Source organism: Panicum virgatum, chromosome 1N (assembly GCF_016808335.1).
Source record: "Panicum virgatum strain AP13 chromosome 1N, P.virgatum_v5, whole genome shotgun sequence".
NCBI lineage: Eukaryota > Viridiplantae > Streptophyta > Magnoliopsida > Poales > Poaceae > Panicum > Panicum virgatum.
Genome location: NC_053145.1, coordinates 3064133 through 3082119, shown reverse-complemented (window position 1 = coordinate 3082119; position 17987 = coordinate 3064133). Strand labels below are relative to the sequence as shown.

General features: G+C 42.4%; 1 protein-coding gene, 1 long non-coding RNA gene and 7 other non-coding genes across 24 annotated transcripts; all 9 read left to right on the top strand.

Annotated features, from left to right (window-relative positions):
* The first annotated feature begins 88 nt into the window (after window positions 1-88).
* Window positions 89-8665, top strand: LOC120654584. 16 transcript variants are annotated; one of them, XR_005667120.1, is made up of 9 exons: window positions 95-738; window positions 831-1097; window positions 4526-4606; window positions 4920-6021; window positions 6146-6220; window positions 6437-6573; window positions 6659-6763; window positions 6870-6966; window positions 8355-8665. It is a non-coding gene; the product is annotated as an uncharacterized LOC120654584 (long non-coding RNA). The 16 variants fall into 16 exon arrangements; XR_005667113.1 differs by adding an exon at window positions 8231-8251 and having other exon boundaries at window positions 90-738; window positions 4920-6573; window positions 6870-7750; XR_005667117.1 differs by having other exon boundaries at window positions 94-738; window positions 4920-5050; window positions 5921-6573.
* A 4240-nt stretch (window positions 8666-12905) lies between these two features.
* LOC120654583 (oleosin-B6-like) lies at window positions 12906-14135 on the top strand. The gene has a single exon (XM_039932160.1). The coding sequence runs from the start codon at window positions 13141-13143 to the stop codon at window positions 13942-13944; it is 804 nt and encodes a 267-aa protein (XP_039788094.1). The 5' UTR covers window positions 12906-13140; the 3' UTR covers window positions 13945-14135.
* Window positions 14136-15733: 1598 nt separating this feature from the next.
* On the top strand, window positions 15734-15827 carry LOC120657884. The gene has a single exon (XR_005668416.1). It is a non-coding gene; the product is annotated as a small nucleolar RNA snoR1 (small nucleolar RNA).
* Window positions 15828-15930: 103 nt separating this feature from the next.
* On the top strand, window positions 15931-16019 carry LOC120657885. Its single transcript, XR_005668417.1, has one exon. It is a non-coding gene; the product is annotated as a small nucleolar RNA snoR1 (small nucleolar RNA).
* A 307-nt stretch (window positions 16020-16326) lies between these two features.
* Window positions 16327-16515, top strand: LOC120657879. Its single transcript, XR_005668412.1, has one exon. It is a non-coding gene; the product is annotated as a small nucleolar RNA Z112 (small nucleolar RNA).
* A 93-nt stretch (window positions 16516-16608) lies between these two features.
* Window positions 16609-16759, top strand: LOC120657896. Its single transcript, XR_005668428.1, has one exon. It is a non-coding gene; the product is annotated as a small nucleolar RNA snoR2/U65 (small nucleolar RNA).
* Window positions 16760-16803: 44 nt separating this feature from the next.
* LOC120657857 lies at window positions 16804-16922 on the top strand. Its single transcript, XR_005668390.1, has one exon. It is a non-coding gene; the product is annotated as a small nucleolar RNA SNORD14 (small nucleolar RNA).
* An 81-nt stretch (window positions 16923-17003) lies between these two features.
* LOC120657833 lies at window positions 17004-17122 on the top strand. The gene has a single exon (XR_005668368.1). It is a non-coding gene; the product is annotated as a small nucleolar RNA SNORD14 (small nucleolar RNA).
* Window positions 17123-17207: 85 nt separating this feature from the next.
* Window positions 17208-17326, top strand: LOC120657845. Its single transcript, XR_005668378.1, has one exon. It is a non-coding gene; the product is annotated as a small nucleolar RNA SNORD14 (small nucleolar RNA).
* Window positions 17327-17987: the final 661 nt, after the last annotated feature.

The following is a 17987-nucleotide window of genomic DNA, read 5'->3' as shown; positions in this document are numbered from 1 at the left end:
AATATCGGTTTTGTTTTGCGTCCGCATTTCCCGTTCCTGACTGGAAAATACAGAAACAGGAATGGTTTGGAGATTTTGCCGACCTTTCCCCTCCCCTCCCTCCCCGGCGTTTTCCCCAGTCCCCTCCCCTTCCCTGCAGCTGCTCCCCTCCCTCGGACGCCCATACCCTCCCCGGCGCTCCTTCCCCGCCGGCTCCGCCGCGGCCGTGCGGAGGCCAATTACGGGCGGCCGCATGCCGCGCGGGGAGGAGCGACGCGAGGGGCCGCGGGATCACGGCGCCGGGGGCCAGGGGGTCACGGCGCGAGGGATGGTGGGGCGCCCATGGCGGCGGTGTGCCGGTGGCGGCAAGCGGCGAGGCCGCTGCGTGTGTGGTGCAAGGAGAGGCGACATGGCGGCGACCGAGGGGCCGGTGCGCGAGGAGGGCCTCCAAGGTCCTCTCCTTCCCCGCGCGCAGGCGAGGCCCCGCGGCCCCCTACGGCCGTCGGGACGAGCGCCCCCTGCGGCCTCCGGCCCAGCGCCTCCTTCGGGCTCCGGCCGCGCTCCGCCTGCTGGCTCTGGCCACCGCCGGAACACGTGCAGCCTCCGGCCTTCGGCCACCGCCGGAACGCGTGCAGCCTCCGGCCTCCGGCCACCGCCGTGCCCGGTGACCTCACGCTGCGAAGAGCCGAGGCCGGGCCCCGCCTCCAATCGCAGGAACCGATCGAAGCCGCTTCCCACAGCTCCTCCAACACAGCAACTGTAATCTCCGATTTCTCCTTTGTTAGTTTTGTATCTCTTCTGATTTGCTTTGTTGGTTTTCTATTTCTTCTGATTCATGATTTCATTGCAAGAATCGTTGCCACATCACACTGTTCATGCTAATGGGGATTCCTGCTACATCACACCCAGTCGAGATCCACCCTGCTGCAGATCCACACCGAGGCCACCGCAGATTGATGCCGAGATCCACCCTGCTGCGGATCCGGCCGGGGCCGCCGTCGCCCACGCCACGCCGTCCTTCGGCTGCCGGAGCTCCACGCGCCGTCGGGACAGGCAGCAGCACGCCCCGAGGCACCAAATCCTAGAGGTCGTGGGCGTGGCTTCCAGGTCCAGGTCAGGTTAGAGATTACACATATGTTCTTCCAAATCTATCTATTATATTATTAAAAGAGTGTTAAAAGAAGCCACCACGTTCGCCGAGAGGGTCTAGAAATTCCCACATTAATCTAAAAAAGAGAAGAATTTGCACCATTGGATTCTATTATATTATTAAAAGAGTGTTAAAAGAAGCCACCACGTTCGCCGAGAGGGTCTAGAAATTCCCACATTAATCTAAAAAAGAGAAGAATTTGCACCATTGGATTTTATGAAGATCTAACGGTTCAAACTAACTCAAGAGTTCATATCAAATACGATTAATAAATAGCTAATTTCGGATTTAAAAAATTAAGGAAAATTAAGACATGGCAAAGAGTCCATGCTGAATACTATTAGTAAATAGTTTAATTTGGGATTAAAAAAATAAGGAAATTAGGGCTTAATCAAAGAGTACATGTTGAATACAATTACTAAATAGGAAAATTCTGAATTATCAAATTAAAAAAATAACATTACCACTGGATAAAAATTAATATTAGCTGAATAGCTAAATTTAAAATTAAAAGTATAAATTATATCTATTATATTATTAAAGGAGTGTTAAAAGAAGCCACCATGTTCGCCGAGAGGGTCTAGAAATTCCCACATTAATCTAAAAAAGAGAAGAATTTGCACCGTTGGATTTTATGAAGATCTAACGGCTCAAACTAACTCAAGAGTTCATATCAAATACGATTAATAAATAGCTAATTTCGGATTTAAAAAATTAAGGAAAATTAAGACATGGCAAAGAGTCCATGCTGAATACTATTAGTAAATAGTTTAATTCAGAATTAAAAAAATAAGGAAATTAGGGCTTAATCAAAGAGTCCATGTTGAATACAATTACTAAATAGGAAAATTCTGAATTATCAAATTAAAAAATAGCATTACCACTAGATAAAAATTAATATTAGCTGAATAGCTAAATTTAAAATTAAAAGTATAAATTCTATTATATTATTAAGTGAGTGTTAAAACAAACCACCACGTTCGTCGAGAGGGTCTAGAAATTCCTACGTTATTCTATGACTGTCCAACTGTTGTCAGTTGACTAATTTTTTAGTATGTCATATTGTTAGTACCTGTTAAAAGTTTTGCAAACGGATTATGCGTTCCGGACGATTGAAGAAGAGGGGGGCATGGGTAATACGTGAGCTTGATGGAAAAACATATGTTTTAGAATTAATCTGGATTGTTAATACCTCTTTGCAAAGAGATAATGTTGACTTGAATTCCTAGCAACTACTGGTAGTTAGCAGCACGGTGGTCGCAGGCAACAGGCTGGCAGAGGGAGCCTCATACAAACTAATCTAATGGTGGTCAACAAAGAATTATGATTCTATGGGCATATAATAGTTCCATACAAGTAATAATCACTGGGATAAAGGGTAAAGCACCGAAAATAAATGTGACTATTATTAGCTCAATCTAAATAGATGCATGGGAAAAATCAGGGAGTTAGTCATGTGAGGAATCAAATAGCATAGATAATTATTAACATTATTATCCTCATCTAATCTTCTATAAGTACACACTAGGCATGGAACACAAATGTGATCGATACCTCTAAAGAAGTATAGAGAAATAGAAGAGAAAAAGATAAAGAAGCACCAAGATTGAACGGGTAAGGAAAGTAGAAAAAGGTGAATAGAAAAAGAAGGCAGGAAAAATGAGAAAATGAGGGCAAAAGAAAAGGACAAAAGTGAATTTATTGGTTTAGTCTATAAATAATATCATTAGAATGAGAAAAATATTAAATTATAGCCATGTCCTGTTGGACATTTGACATCTTTCATATATTCATGAAAAAATAGAAGAAGCGGTTCTACCGAACGGTTTTCAAAACAGCTCTATATCCATAAAAAAATCTGCTCCATCAAAGAAGCCACAACTGAAATTATTTTAGCCACAGATACATGCCTGAAGCCCTACTAATCTATCTCAAAGTCGATTGCCTACAGTACAAAATCAAATGATTCAAACAAATGTACGTTGTCGATGCTCCTCTTCGCTCAGAAAAAAAAACGCTGAGGCACAATACTAAACAGGAAACTTCTCCATTAGATGCATCGGATGCGATACACACTAATTGATTTCAAATATACCGAGGAACAAAATAGAAGACAGAGAAATCAATAAAAATTGCTAGAGAAAATGAAAAATAAAGAAAAGAGTTAGAAACAACAACAAAGATATATGGAACTATCTATCACCGAGATGACAAAACTCTAAAGTAGACCAATATATGCAGTCATATGGGCTAAAAACAAATAAATTGTGCAGTAACCAAAGTGGGGAAAATAATAATAGGTTCGATTAAATAAAAAATTTAAAACATATATGCATTAACATAGCACGCATATATATATAAGTTTTGTATAACATTTATTTACCAAAGCCAGCAGGATGCCTCAACTTATTTTTTAACATATTTTTTTTTTTGTCTAATCCATGATCATTTTTATTTCACACCGATGATGAGTCAGGTCTAGATCTGCTAGATGCTACTTAAGTGCTCTAACAACTACACTAGATATATTTTCGCTAAATATTAATCAAAATATTGCAAGATACAAATCGAACTCCAACATCTAAGTTACAGATTGTTGGCAAACATAACTATCAAATACATATAAATATATTTCATAATTATAAAAAACTTTATATGAATACAATTATGTACAATTTGCTCCGTATTCAAGGTGATCCAAAATTGAATTCAATCCTCAAATTTAGATTTTGCAGGTTTAAGTACTAAAATATACAACTATAATATAGAATAAAGCAACATAAAAAGTGATGATTGATATGAACTCCTATGCATAGAAAGCTGCAAGTATTATAATATTCAACAAGAGCAAATGAGAGGTAAATAAATTATAAAATACATCTCTTCTGTCAATGTAAATATTTTTAAAGAATTAAATAAAAAACTAGCTACCCGCGCTATTAGCGCGGGCCACCTTGCTAGTTCCATACTACTCATGTATTAACCAAAAATGATGCTATTGATATTAAAAACATGAGCAGCTTTTCCGAACCAAAATTTATACATTTGTGCAGATGCAGAACTTACACTTACCTGAAGATACCATGTTCTGGAACTATACTAACAAATACATAGGGGATCATACTTGGTATTTGTTTTAACACAGTGCTAACGCCCTTTTCATCCATAAATCAATTTTGTTTCCTGATGAATGTAGTGATGCACTTTGCTTTCTCTCTATTTTTGAAATCCTATATAATGCTCCTCTCCTTTTAATCTAATTGATTGATAAATGAATATCTGTTTCCTGATTTGGAGGGCAGAGGTGTATATGCCTCAAATAATAGTTAAGATGCAGGGATCAGATTAGCTCATCACCCATGAAGATAATTTTGTTTTGGTTGATTGGTATGACAGGCCTACATCCAGAATCTTGAGATGAACCGGATGAAGTTGGAGTAGCTAGAGCACGAGCTCCATCGAGCCAGACAACAGCAGGTGATAATCTAGGTTTCCATTATTGAATTCCCAGGCATATGTTTGTTTGCTTTACGGGTCAGGTGATAATTCAGAAAGACGGGTCAGCTGCAGTTCCAAATGTTTGCTGGCTTGCAGTTTCAAAATTACAGTGAGTTACAAAATATGTTATTTATATGTGCCCATATAGTTCAATTTATATCTGCTTGTGTGACTTCAAAGTGAAATACGAGTTATCACTCCATGAATGTTATTTATATGTGCCCATATAGTATGGAACTAGCAAATACTCCCTATATAATAGTGAAGTGCTAATTAACAACTCATAGTGCAGACCGATCTGGCATGGCATAGTGGCCCCTTTCCTTCACGCAAGTGATGGAGTAGGACCGATTGAAGTGCATCAGCAGGCGGTGGCGGTGGCCATGATGTGCAGACTTCCTATCTGTTTTCCTCCATTCACATGTAGGTAATGTGTTCTGGCCGGGCCGTGGTCGGCCGGCGCGGGATCTGAGCCTCCATTGATGGACATCTTTCAAACCTTTGGTTGCGTCGATATGGCTGTCTACCAGTAAATATTCTGTTTGAACTAATTTGTGTGGTGGCAAATCCTGTTATTTAAATCGTAGCACAATTGTGTGATGTGGGTTTCTTACAGAAGTCTTGAGCCATGGAATTCATATTCATGCTATATTTGTGCTATTCCTTGATATCACTAATATCCACTACTATTGTAATAGTTAAGCCAGAACAGTAAAAATGTATCAACCTATCATTGCATTGTGATATATCTTCCATTTGTTTGGTGTATCTTAAATCTTGTGGTATACCCAAATAAGTCTTAAGTATAAGACAAAGTAAAACATATTGTGGTTCTCCGGTTGTAAGTTCATGTTCATGGAGCTCCTGTAGATGCATTTGCTGTAAATTCATTTTATGGTTTCAGATCGACCATTGCAATGGGCGGGATTGTTTATTGTGTTTCCATTTCCATTCTTGAAAATTATACCTTTATGTTTTTTGTGCTTTTCTGGCCAATCATTTCATCATTCTACATATGTTTGTTAAGATGAACTCATGGAGTCATGGTATATTTGCAACCGTATATACTATATACAGCGTGAACTTGATCAATGATGCTTCATCGTATATACTATATACAGATTTACTTGGAATTATTTTGGCTACTAATTTTAATTTCTAGACAAATATTTGTGTACTGATATTGCAGTATATACTTGTGCTAATAGTCTAATTGCTATATATTACTTTAAGGAGCACTATGCAGTTTTCATTTTAAGAATTCCAGTTAGTTATTTGCCATATTCCTATCAGGGTAACAAGCGATCTTGTCTTATCTGGTGGACTGCCATAAGGATTAGCAATCCGGTACTGCTCCTCACTATGAGTTAAATGCCATAAGGATTAGCAATCCGGTACTGCTCCTCACTATGAGTTAAATGCCATTGTAATTAATCTTCTTCTTCCCTTTATTTTTTTCTGGTCGTGCTGCATTTTTGTCTCAAAATCTTGAGTCCCATTTTAACTTTGTTCCTATAGTTTCCAAAACCAGGCCTCTGGTGGCCTCTGATTACCATTATTTCAGATCCTATTGATCTTTTATGCCGAATTCAGGTTAGCAAATTCACAAACCTTGTGCCAATCGACTTTTAGTTGGTTTGGAGAGGCTCAGCTTGTTTTGCAAATATGATAGTCATTTTATCTACTGAAAAAAGTTATTTTCTGACAAAGTTTCACATTTTTATTTCCTGATAAAATTTTGATTATGTTCTATGGGGCTGTCATCTCTCAGTCTGAAACCAAAATTCACACATCCACTGTTGGATCCAGGAGGAACTAAGTTTAGACAAAAGGCTGGAGATCTTGAAAATAAGCTTCTCGAGATGCAAAAATGGTTTGATGAATTGTCACAGGAGACACAAGAATGAGAATCCAAAATTTAATCAACTTCAGGAGATGATCGAAAGGTATTAATGATTTCTCTGCTTTGGACAAATTAACTTGTATCAATTACTAGCTCTACCCATACATTATCTCTACTACATGTTGCAGGCTTGAGACAGGTTTATCCAATATGGAATCTGAAAACCAGGTTATACGATAACAATCTTTGGTTGTTGCATCAGCAGATGAGGAGAAATCAAAACAGATAGAGAGGTACATTCTTCAATATTCATACCTTCATTTGCACCCTTTTTTTTTCTTTCTGGAGATTCAAATCCTACGAGAGTCTCACAAGTTAAAACAAAAATGATCTGTTTAGACAGGAAAGCAAGAATGCCATCTTGGAGTCGGAAACCCAGTTGCTCGGCAGTAATTCTGCGCTTGCTGTTCAGCCTGCGGCCAGACCTGAAATGGAGGTAAATGCTCATGCTGAAAGAATTTGCTCTCTGAAACAAATCTTTTCTCAGAACATTCGTAGCAATTGTGGCACTTAGGTTTTGAGAGTAGCTGGCCCACAACACCACGCTGAAACTGATTCCTTGTTCTGGCTTTTTTATTGCGATCGGAACAGTGCAAAACATGTCCTGATCCTTTGATTGATTTCATGTGTTCGTTTTGAGTTGCTAGATCCACAACTAGAGTCGTTATCTTGCCAGTGAGAAGCCGGCTAATGTGCCATTGCCAAAAGCTTGTAAATCGTGGCTGATCGGACCAAACCATGGGTGCAAAATTTATTGATATTGAACCTGGAAACAACTTTTTGATGGTCATTGGAGTGCTTGTAAATCGTGATACAAGTGCATCAAATCATCACATTTACTTTCAGTTCATGTTATTTTATACATTACAATTTGTAACTCATCAAGGATCATGTCAGACTGCTTTGAAGAGTGTGATTGGACAAACATCACAGATTAGATTTGATTCCTTTGAAATTAATTAATACTTTTTAATTTTTAGTAGGCGTTTGATACAATCTAATTATTTTTAAATAATTTTTTTAAACACGTGCCAGGCACGTGCATCTCCACTGGAGAACCAAATTTTGTTCTTAGGAACCACATTTTTTTATAGAATATATTTGCTATGATTGGAGATATGTTCTGAGATTATGAACATCATCATCCTGGGTGATAGTGTTTGCAATAGTTCAACTGGATAATTGGAGATGATCGGGATTAATTATGAAATTTAACTCAGGTAAATCTTCATCTATACACTGCAATTATATTAACAAGTCAATCATTTGGAAACCCTGTGTTTATGAATTATTAAGTATATACGGTTTAGTTGTCTTTTCTGCCTTTATGATGAGTAAACTGTAGTGCCCAAACAGTATCTGTGTCAAGTATAATTTGGCGATTCCCCTGTGTTGAGATATGTAACTTTTAGCATGTGAATCGTGCTCCTCCCTTGTTAAAATGCTGTCGTTAATCGATCCGGTAGATTGCTTCAAGCATACAACTGAAAAAAAAAACTTTTTAGTGAATAAACTCAAGTGTATGAAAATTTGATGTGCTTGTGAAGCCCAAGATTTAGATGGACTGCAATTTAGATGCCTTTGATTCTAATGTCCCCGTCTTGCAACATTTTTTTGTTTGACTTGATGATTTAATGCTCAATTGACCACTATGTCTTTTCTAAATATTATTTATTATTTCACATGTTGTACCTTTTCAGGAGCATTATGCTTTATGTGAGGTGAATTTGCTCACTATACATTAGTTTAGAGGATGAAATATCATTTGATTGGTCTACATGTGTCGGCAATGTATTTATTTCTCTCTTTATTTCTCCCTGTCAGCATTGCATTGCAAGGAAGCGTCGGGACATCATGAAAAGCGTAGAGGGGTGGTATTCTACTTGCAATAATGTTTTTTTCTACAATTTTTTGTTTCTATGCATTGAAATCGTTTCTTTGCCTATTGAATGGGTGGGCTAAAAAGAGTGTTTGGCACTCTACATTGAGATATACTGTGGAAAGATGGTCTCAATCATGTAATATGTGATTATTTGAACCGAGAGCTTGGAAGTATTGATAAGATTGTACACTGACAAGCTATTAGTGTTGGTATTTTTGGTGTGCAAAATTCACTTGAGTTGACTTGATGTGCACTTTTAAAGTCATGTTTATTTCTATATGTTTGTTTTCAGATTTTTTTCCATATGTTAGTTTTTGTATAGGTTTAATTATACTTTTTCAGATCTTGGGAACATATGGCATTGATAATTCAATCTTATCAAGTTCTTTTTTACCTCTTCATTTATATGCTACCCATACTTGGCTCCCCAGACTTAACTACGTGTAGGTATATGCATTGTAACAATTATAGATAAATTATTGAAATACTTATGATTGTAAGTAGGTGTAGATATTTGATCAATCAATTCTATAAAAAGCAACACATGATCCGAGAAATTAACCAGCGTATTTCATGTTTTAACCATACTAAATTTATTTATGATAGTTTTCAGTAGTTATTTGATGTCATCCAAACTATTTTTAAATAATTTAACTTTAAATATGTGCCACTATTTCCATCCCTCCGTCCCAAAAAACATGCAATCATGGCGTTTAAATTTTATCCCAAAATTAACGCTCACTTCGAACAAAACTGTCAGCTCGTACTATTGCACATGCATGAAAGGCAGTCATTGCTGTGTTGAGTACTACTATACTCATTTTTTCCATGTCTGATGACGTGTGTTCTGCAAACCAGACTGTACATAGGGGCATTTAGGTAATTTCACTACCTACATTGGTAGGTACTGATGTTTGGTCCTACAACTACAGTTAATAGAACGCAATGCATTATTAGAAAAGCAGTTGTGTTCGTAGCGGTATCATGTTTCGAACATATTTTTACAATTATATACTTATACATTCTATTATACACTTTCTTATACATGCCATTTACATATTTTTATAATTATATAATTTTTTTCATGTTCCGAATATTTTTGTCTATTTTCACCATAATTGAGACCTCGTTGCTTGTTTTCAATATATATAGTTTCTTAAAAATGTTTGCTGCAACTAAAATTTAGTGTAGTTATTTTTTCGCAATATTATTCTTTAGACACGTGCGATGTCGCACATCCACCCTACTAGTATATTAGAAGAAAACATGCACAGTACATCCCCTTCTTACAGGAAGGACCTTGATGAAACACGAAATTACAACAAAGTCCAAACTGGAGCTACTGTTCTTCTTCGTCAGAACTAGCCTCTGTTGGTCCTCCAATCGTAGCGCAGCACACCACAGCAGCAAACCACCTTCCGCATCCACCCAGATCTAGAAACGGACACGAATTGAAAGACTGCAAGAGATCCTCGGTAGTAGCACATCAGCCGTCGGATCCATCGACCTGGACCTGTGGTTGATGCTACGCTGACTTTCCGTTACCACTTCAAAAAGAAAAATGGAGGATTTCCACGCTATTATTGCCTTTAGAATTACACACGAATTACACACCTATTCGATCCATCCCGATTTTCAATCACAAATCCTGATTCCACTCGAATTGAAGGGAAACCTAGGCTGCAGTTCTAAAAAAAAGCATCCTCCTCTTAAGAAAATATGCCGACCTAATTCGCCAACTTTTATGACCAACAAATAATGCAAGGGCAAGAATATACTCCCTTAGTTTATTCAATGATAGTCCTATTTTAAAATATGAGATTTCACAATTGTTAGTTTTATTTGAGCCTTTTTGTTGGTGGCCCGTGAAAGTTACTGCATTGATACCAGTTTTAAGATTAAAGGTTGCTTATTTCTACGAGGTAAATAATAACGGAATAAGTAGAATTGATAAGCAACTTGTTACTTTGGTCATTGTGCACATCCTCAATAAAGCTATCATCTGTGAATAAAGGGAGTACATGCGATTTTTTTTCTTCAAATTTTTATGGTACTTAGAAAAGAGATTTAGATCACAACACATTATCTATTTGAGATGTGTTATTCAAGCGACCCGACCATCATAAATAACCACACGATTTTATATAGCTAAAAAGAATGCATAACATTATGAAGCAGAGATTGAGCTGAGAGCTAGGCGAGACAAACCGTTTGCACGCCGTGTCACATGCGTCTTTGCATCGACAACTTCATTTTGCATTGCAAGCATGGTGTTCGTAGGTAACTACCCTAAGCAGCTAGGTCATCATCCTTTTGGAATCGCCAAATCCGCACGTCATCCTATTGTTCGGCCGTACAGTTTGTCGTTTGATACACATGCACAAAAAGTACCTATTAACCCTGTTCTTTAGGGGTCTTTGGAAGACTAGTGCTAATGCATAAAATTGCTAAACTTTTGTATTATTGCACCTCCAAACAAGAATAGAGCGTTAAAGTTTAGCCAACTTTAAAAATATGAGCAAAACATTAGAGGGGAGAAAGAGCTAATAAGACTGTTTAAGTTTAGCAAACTTAAAAAATATGCAAACATTAGAGGGGAGAAGGAGCTAATATGTTCCTATTAGCATGTGATTAGCACATGGCTCCAAACAGGATAGTGCTAAAGCTAAACTTTAGCCAGCTAAATATTAGCAGCTCGTCCAAATAGAGTTGTAACCAACCCTTGATCCAATCCCACCCTTTCTCACTGTGAGTTTTAGGTTCTACTAGGATCCAAATGCTAACATGCGAAAGTGCTAAATTTTAGCACTAACCCATCCAAACGAAAGTAATAGGGTGGGCTAAACTTTAGACAAGATTTAAAAAAATTAGCATTTTTATGGCTGCAAATCTATAAAACCTATATAGTTTGTCCCCTCTAAAAATTTATCTCAACATGCAAGTTGTCCACCTCAGCAATGCACTATCATATGCAATTAAATTCACTACACTAGCATTTTATTATCCACGTCAACATGTCATGCAGTCCACTAGCATTTATTTATCTATAATAGTTTATTCATTTATAAAAGTAATTAGAATATATATAATTACTTCATTCAGCCATGTCAACATGTACATCACTATTGGGATCCGTAATTTATTACTATTTCTCTTATCTCTGAATCGGCCATGTCAAATTCATTATTGTAATCATCCAATCAACTTAGTGCACGTCTTATATCCGTGAAATGCGTGTCTTATTTGTTTCTTTCTTCTCTAAGCAAAGAATAACTCAAAAGCCTATTATTTTTCATCCAAGAGATTTCTCGTATGGCTTTCAAACCATTTACACGAGCTTTTCTTTATTAAAAGATCTATCTTTATTTTTGTTTTTAGCAAACTAGATTGAAGTGTTTATTTGTCTTACTACATGCTCTCCATAGTTTATTGAAAAACTCTCTCAAATCCTGCAGCAACGTGTGGGGATCACCTAGTGATAGTATATAATAAAGATAAACACTAAACTTAAGCTCTACCAAACATAACCTTATTAGTAGGCGGGATATGCGACAAAGTAGCGGTGGAAATGATGAAACCAAAGGATGGTACTTTTGTGTGTGTGTTGTGCAGCTAGGGGTGATAAAGTGCTTTAGGTTTTAGGCTAGATAATCTAAAGGCCAGGCTTAAAAAGGGCTAGACTCAAATCTAATTCAATGTTGAACTAAAAAAATAACGACCAAGTAAGTTTGTGAAGAAAATATTAGAATCATAATCTAATCTATTACCACCCCTATGTGCAGCCGGGCTAGCAAGCACCGGAGGAGCCGTCAAGTCAGCAACCAATCACCTGCTTGCTAGTGGTCTAGTGGCCACATTGGGAGGGTGGGCAGCGTGGTGGGTGCGAGAGGCATGGGAGGCACGCACGGCGCACGGCGCACGGCGCACGGCGCACGGCGTTACCCGCCCACCCGCCGGCCAGTCGGCCACAGCCCACAGGCCACAGCTGCTAACTCGCGGGCGACGTCGGCGTGGGTGGGAGTCGCCGCCGAGGGTGGGCGGAAGCGTTGCGTGTGCGTGGGCTTCGGTTCTCCACGCACGGCCGTCGTTTTGGCCCAACAAACAACTAGGCACAGGCCTCCGTCCTGGTTTTATCGACCGAGCCCACCAGCGGCGGACGACGTTCCGTTTGCGTGGGCTCCGGTTTCGGCCCACGTAGCTGCAGCAGCGCCTTGCAGACCAAGCAGCAAGACCAGCAGATCCACGTCAGCCCGTCGCCCGTCGGCCCACCTCGTCAGCCACCCGGCACCTCGGTCCCACCCCGAAACGGGCCGAACATTCGCGCCCTTTTCTCTCGCGCCCACCCACCGTCCGTCCGTTCCGGGTTGCTTCTCCTTCCCGCGCAAGCAACCGTGTGGGCGTCCCCGCCGAATCATCTTCCTCCCCCGACCAGCGTTCGCCACGGATGACGGATCCATCTCGACCTCCCACTGTCTCTTTGCTTGCGCCCCACTCCCGCACGCGTCATCCGCCGCATCACGCGCATTCCGTTCCGCTGCCACCGCCTCGTGATCTCAACTCGCCTCGCCTTCCTTTATAAACGCCGCCGGCCAAGCGTGCACGCACCAGCGATCCCGCCACCGCCGAAGACGCGTGCGTCCAGCTCCACTCCGCCGGCCCAGACCCAGCCAGCGCGCCTGCCCACCTCCGCCCAGCTGCGGTAGCCTAGCCCCAAAGCTCCTGTCCGCGATGGCAGCGGCGGCGGCGCCTCGCCCGCGCCTAGACTCCGTCCCCAGCTTCGGCGACGCCCTGCCGCCGGCCGCGGACGAGCCCGCCTCCTCCGACGCCGGCAGCGACTGCGACGAGGACGAGTTCGAGTTCGAGTTCGAGTTCGCCTTCGCGGCGCCCGGGAGCGGCGCCGGGGACGTCCTGGACCTCGCGCCCGCCGACGACCTCTTCGCGCACGGCCGCATCCTCCCGGCCTACCCGGTCTTCGACCGCCACCTCCTCGACCGCGACGGCGACGGCGAGGCACCGGCCGCGCCGCAGGCGGCCTCCTCCTCCACGGCGCCGCCCTCGCCGGACACCTACTGCGCGTGGGCGCCGCGGTCCGCGCCGGGCTCCCCCGCGCGGGACCCGGGCCCGCCGCTGTTCCCCAAGTCCGCCTCCACGGGGGAGGCGCGCCGCTTCTGGCGCCTCCGCAGCCTCGTGTCCAGCGGCCCCGGCCGCTCCCACAGCGACGGCAAGGAGAAGTTCGTCTTCCTCCAGCCTACCACGCCGTCCAAAACGGACGGCGGCAGCAGGCAGGCCGCCAGGGCTTCAGCGCCAGCGCAGAAGCAGAGCAAGAAGAAGAGCGGCAAGGCCGCCGGCGCTGCCGTGACCGAGATGGACATGGCCACCGCGCACAAGCTCTTCTACGGCAAGCCGGGCGGCAGCGCGCTCGCCGGCGACAGGAGGCAGCAGCAGCAGCAGTCCTACCTCCCCTACCGCCCGGGGATCGTCGGCTTCTTCACCTCCGCGCACGCCCTCGGCCGCTCGCACCACCCCTACTAGCTAGCTACCGCCGGCGATCACTCCACTCGCTTCGATCGGGACCAATAAAGCTCTCGAAGAAGAAAGATTATTTCGTTCATTTTCCCCCCTTTGATTTTAGGCAATAGCTCATTGTTCTATCGCCATTTTTCGTGTACATACAAGAAGTAAAAATTAAAAATTAAAACTCCGGCGCCATTCTTGACTCTGAACTTGCTTGTCAACCTGCATCCAGCACCATCCATGGCAGTAGCTGACCTGATTTCATCTCATGGAAGCGACCGATTTGATTAATCCGTGATCGCCTGGTTGACGAAAGCGACCGGCTTGGCTTTTGGATAAGCTCCAGTTCATCGTTCTGACCGGCGGCGCGTGATCCGAGACGACCTGACCTCAACGATCCGGGTCAAACGCCGGTGATGGAGCAGCTGAATTGTCGCAGCTTGCATCGGCAATTTGGCCTTGAAGGGAGAAGCTTCTTCAGTTCTTCTCCAATGGAGACGTGCCGGCACACCTGCTGCGGACCAGCCTATTTTAGGCATGTGCTGTGTGCACACGCGTTCTCCGTGTTCATCGTCCTCTTTCCCCTTTGTTATGACCGGTACTGTTCTAGACGAATATCAGAAGTTTGGTGTTCTTTTGAACCTTTTGGATTTTCGAAGTTTGGTGGTGGAAACTTTTCTTGCTCTAGAGGATGTTTCACTTCTAATTCGTTGTTTAAAAAAATCAACTTATCAACTTCGGAATTGGGAAATGTTGGGGGGAAGATATGACTTTTTCCGTCGAAAAGAGCGCAGTAAACACTTGTTTTTCAACAATAACTTTCGGATTCGAATTTTCCGAGCAAAGGTAATAGTGTGGATATGGTGACTTAGGAAAGAAGATTGGACGAGCCATTGCGAAGAGGAAGTGGACGAGCTAAGCTTAGAACCATTCCTGATCCAGCCATCTTCTAGAACGTTGACTCGTGTTCGGATGGTTGACAATTCCCTTTTACTTCATCAATCAACAGCGTCTAATTTAAGAACGGAGTAGACGTTTGCAACATACTCCTTTGTATGAATCTCTTCGTTGAAAACAAAGCTGCCGTAGTAATCCATATTTTTACCAATTGTTCTTTGGATTCGAATATTCCAAGAACGCGATAGGAGAGTGAACATTGGATGATTTGTGATTTGGCAAAGAATATGGGACCAGTCATTGTGATTGTGAAGAGGAGGTCAGAAAAGCTAAGCTTGGAACCATTTCTGTTCCAGCCATAGAAGGTGGACTTTTTCTTTAGGGTTGGGGTTGAAGTAACCTGATCTTGGTGCTAAAAGTAACCTGATCTTAGACTGTCACCCACCCTGGGGATACGGTCAATCGTTTCGGCCTACTAGGTAGGTGGGCTAGTAGTTGACGGAATTAGTGGGCCGGTCTCTTTTACAAGGCCTACGGCCCGCATACTGATTGGACTTTGGCCCAGTTCCGATCCCACCTCCCCTTTATAACTCCATCGTGGGCACGCCAGACTCCACACCTAGCCGCTAGGGTTTCAACGCCGCCGCCGCCTCCGCCTCGACCCTTCCCGCCTGCGGCTCGCCACCCTTCGCGACGCTCCGGCTCCACCCGCCGTCGCTAGCGCCGTTCTCCTTCTGCTGGTTTCGGTCGTTGGGTATTGTCCTATTGTTTTTGCGGGTGCTGTTCCGTGATGATTGTTTGATTACTTCTGACAGCTCTGGTATGGAAGCGCCTCCCCATCTTGTATCACTTTCGCATCTGTGCATTGGCCGCATCACCAGAGGTAGAGCAGAGATATGCTGGTAGGAGTAGCTGTGATGAGCATTTGCTTCCTTCTGACACCTCTTGTATGAGAAGGGATCGGTTGATCCCTTCCTTGAGCAGATTCAGCAACCCTCTGAGCTCCTCGCTGGCGGTCTTTTCCTGAAATCAGTATTTTTTCTGTTGCATTTGACTATAAATTCTGATGTCGTTGCAACTAGCTCTTTAGTTTTTAGACAATGCTTGTGCTGTGATGAGTTCTTGCTTATTTCTGACACCTCTTGTATGAGAAGGGATTAGTCCCTTCCTTGAGCAGATTAGCAACTCTCTGAGCTCTTCAACGGCATGAGTATGCGCCAATCTTAGGGCACCTTTTGTTGTTGTTCTATCTGTTTTCCTATTTTATTTCTCTGAAATAATCTGACCTGATGCTTCTCGTTACTTTTAGCGAATCTCTCTTATTTCTGCTTGTTTCTGTTGGCAAATAGTAGAATTAGCTGCGATGAGTTTGAGAAGCCCTTCGTTGAGCAGAGCATAGCAACTCTCTGAGCTCATACTCGGAGCATAGCCTCTTTTTGCTATGCAGCTCTAGAGGGGTCATGCATTTATCTTTTTCCGTGTTATGATGTAGTCTGTTATGTAGTCCCTGTGAAGATCTCAAGACCTACCGATAGGAAGTGCAGTTTGACACTTTAACCAGCAGCTGCTTCTATCAGCTGCAGGTGTCCGTCCTTCTACCATAACCTTTGTGGTTTGGTCCTGGATGGAGCTCCCATCTGCAGCTGTTTGATTCAGTTGTAGTGTGTGATTTAAATCGGGTCTCTGAGGGATTCTACGTAATTGCCAGTAGGTTATATTGTGTAGGTTTGCATTTCTTTGGGTCTGTAGGACTGTAGTTCTAACTGCCATTGCTGAAGTAGTTTGGGCCTGATGCCACGTCTCTGTTAGCTACGGACATTGATCGGAGATGCTATGATTAGGCCGATACAGAGTTGTTTCAACGTTCCACATGTTGATAGGAACCTGGGGACTGCTACTCTATCTGTCCACAGAGCCGGTTTCTGTTATTACATTATTCTTTTAACATAATACACCTTTTGTTTTTACTTTATTTTGTTATGGCGATGATGATAAAGCTAAGGCTTGTTTCTCAACATTTGCAGTAGCCGCCTAAGAGCTTTCGCCCTGCCAGGCTTGAGAGCTTGTGCTGTTAAATCCTTCCTTGGATGTCTGAGCCATATTTGTTTTCCATCCAGTTTTTCTTTCTGAAGTACATATAGTTCATGGTCTGTTGTCAACTTGTATTAGCTGTTATGCATTGCAAATGATGATAAAAGAAAGGCTTGTTTCTCTACATTCGCAGTTGCCGCCTAAGAGCTTTCGCCCTGCCAGGCTTGAGAGCTAGTGCTGCTAAATCCTTCCTTGGATGTCTGATGCAATGCAATACAATACTGTCACGTTTTGTGGTTGCCTATAGATATTTTATTAGTCTCTCGTGTCTTTGATTATTTGGAGTTATTTGTGCCCTATGATGATAGAATGAAGGCTTGTTTCTCTACATTCGCAGTTGCCGCCTAAGAGCTTTCGCCCCGCCAGGCTTGAGAGCTAATGCTGCAAAATCCTTCCTTGGATGTCTGAGGGCATAGTACACTCCTGTTTGAATATATGAGACCTTTCTCTTGCGGGTTCTCTTGTTACTTTGTGCCATCTTTCGTCACCCTTTGACAATTTTCATTCAGAATTTGCTAATTGTTTCTTTTTTTAACTGGAAGTCTGTATGTACAATTAGTTGTGTTTATTGAAACGAATAGGGGAGCAGAAAATGGAAAAGATGTACCCAATGAAATCTCTGATTGGAATCAGATGCTGAACCTTACTGTGGAAGTCTTGTTTGTAACTTCATGTTAGCATGGGCCCATCTGGCTTCTTATCTTTTGTTGATTTGTGCAACAGTGTGATTTTAGATTTGTTCAAAATTAGCATCTGAACATGAACGTCTCCAAGTATTATGAAATGTACTTGTGTCGTCCTTGTCTTTTTCATCGTAAGCTTTTTAGTGTACTTATTTCCGGCTCCGTTTGGATGTTGGCATTGGAGCTTGAATCAGGAATTGGAATTTGCTGGCACCAATACCATTGTTTGGATGTCACTGGAATTGGAGATTTGGATGTCCCTGGAATTGGAGATTGGAAACGTGAGCCAATACCGTGCGGCAATCGCTTAACGTCCTGCACCCTCGGTCAAATTGGAGCCCCGCACCTTGGTATTGTGATGCATTCGTGATGCATTCGTTGTCTCTCCCT

What these genes read in the sequence shown, in the direction of transcription:
- LOC120654583 (XM_039932160.1), top strand. Translation starts at nt 13,141, where the DNA reads ATGGCAGCGGCGGCGGCGCCTCGCCCGCGCCTAGACTCCGTCCCCAGC.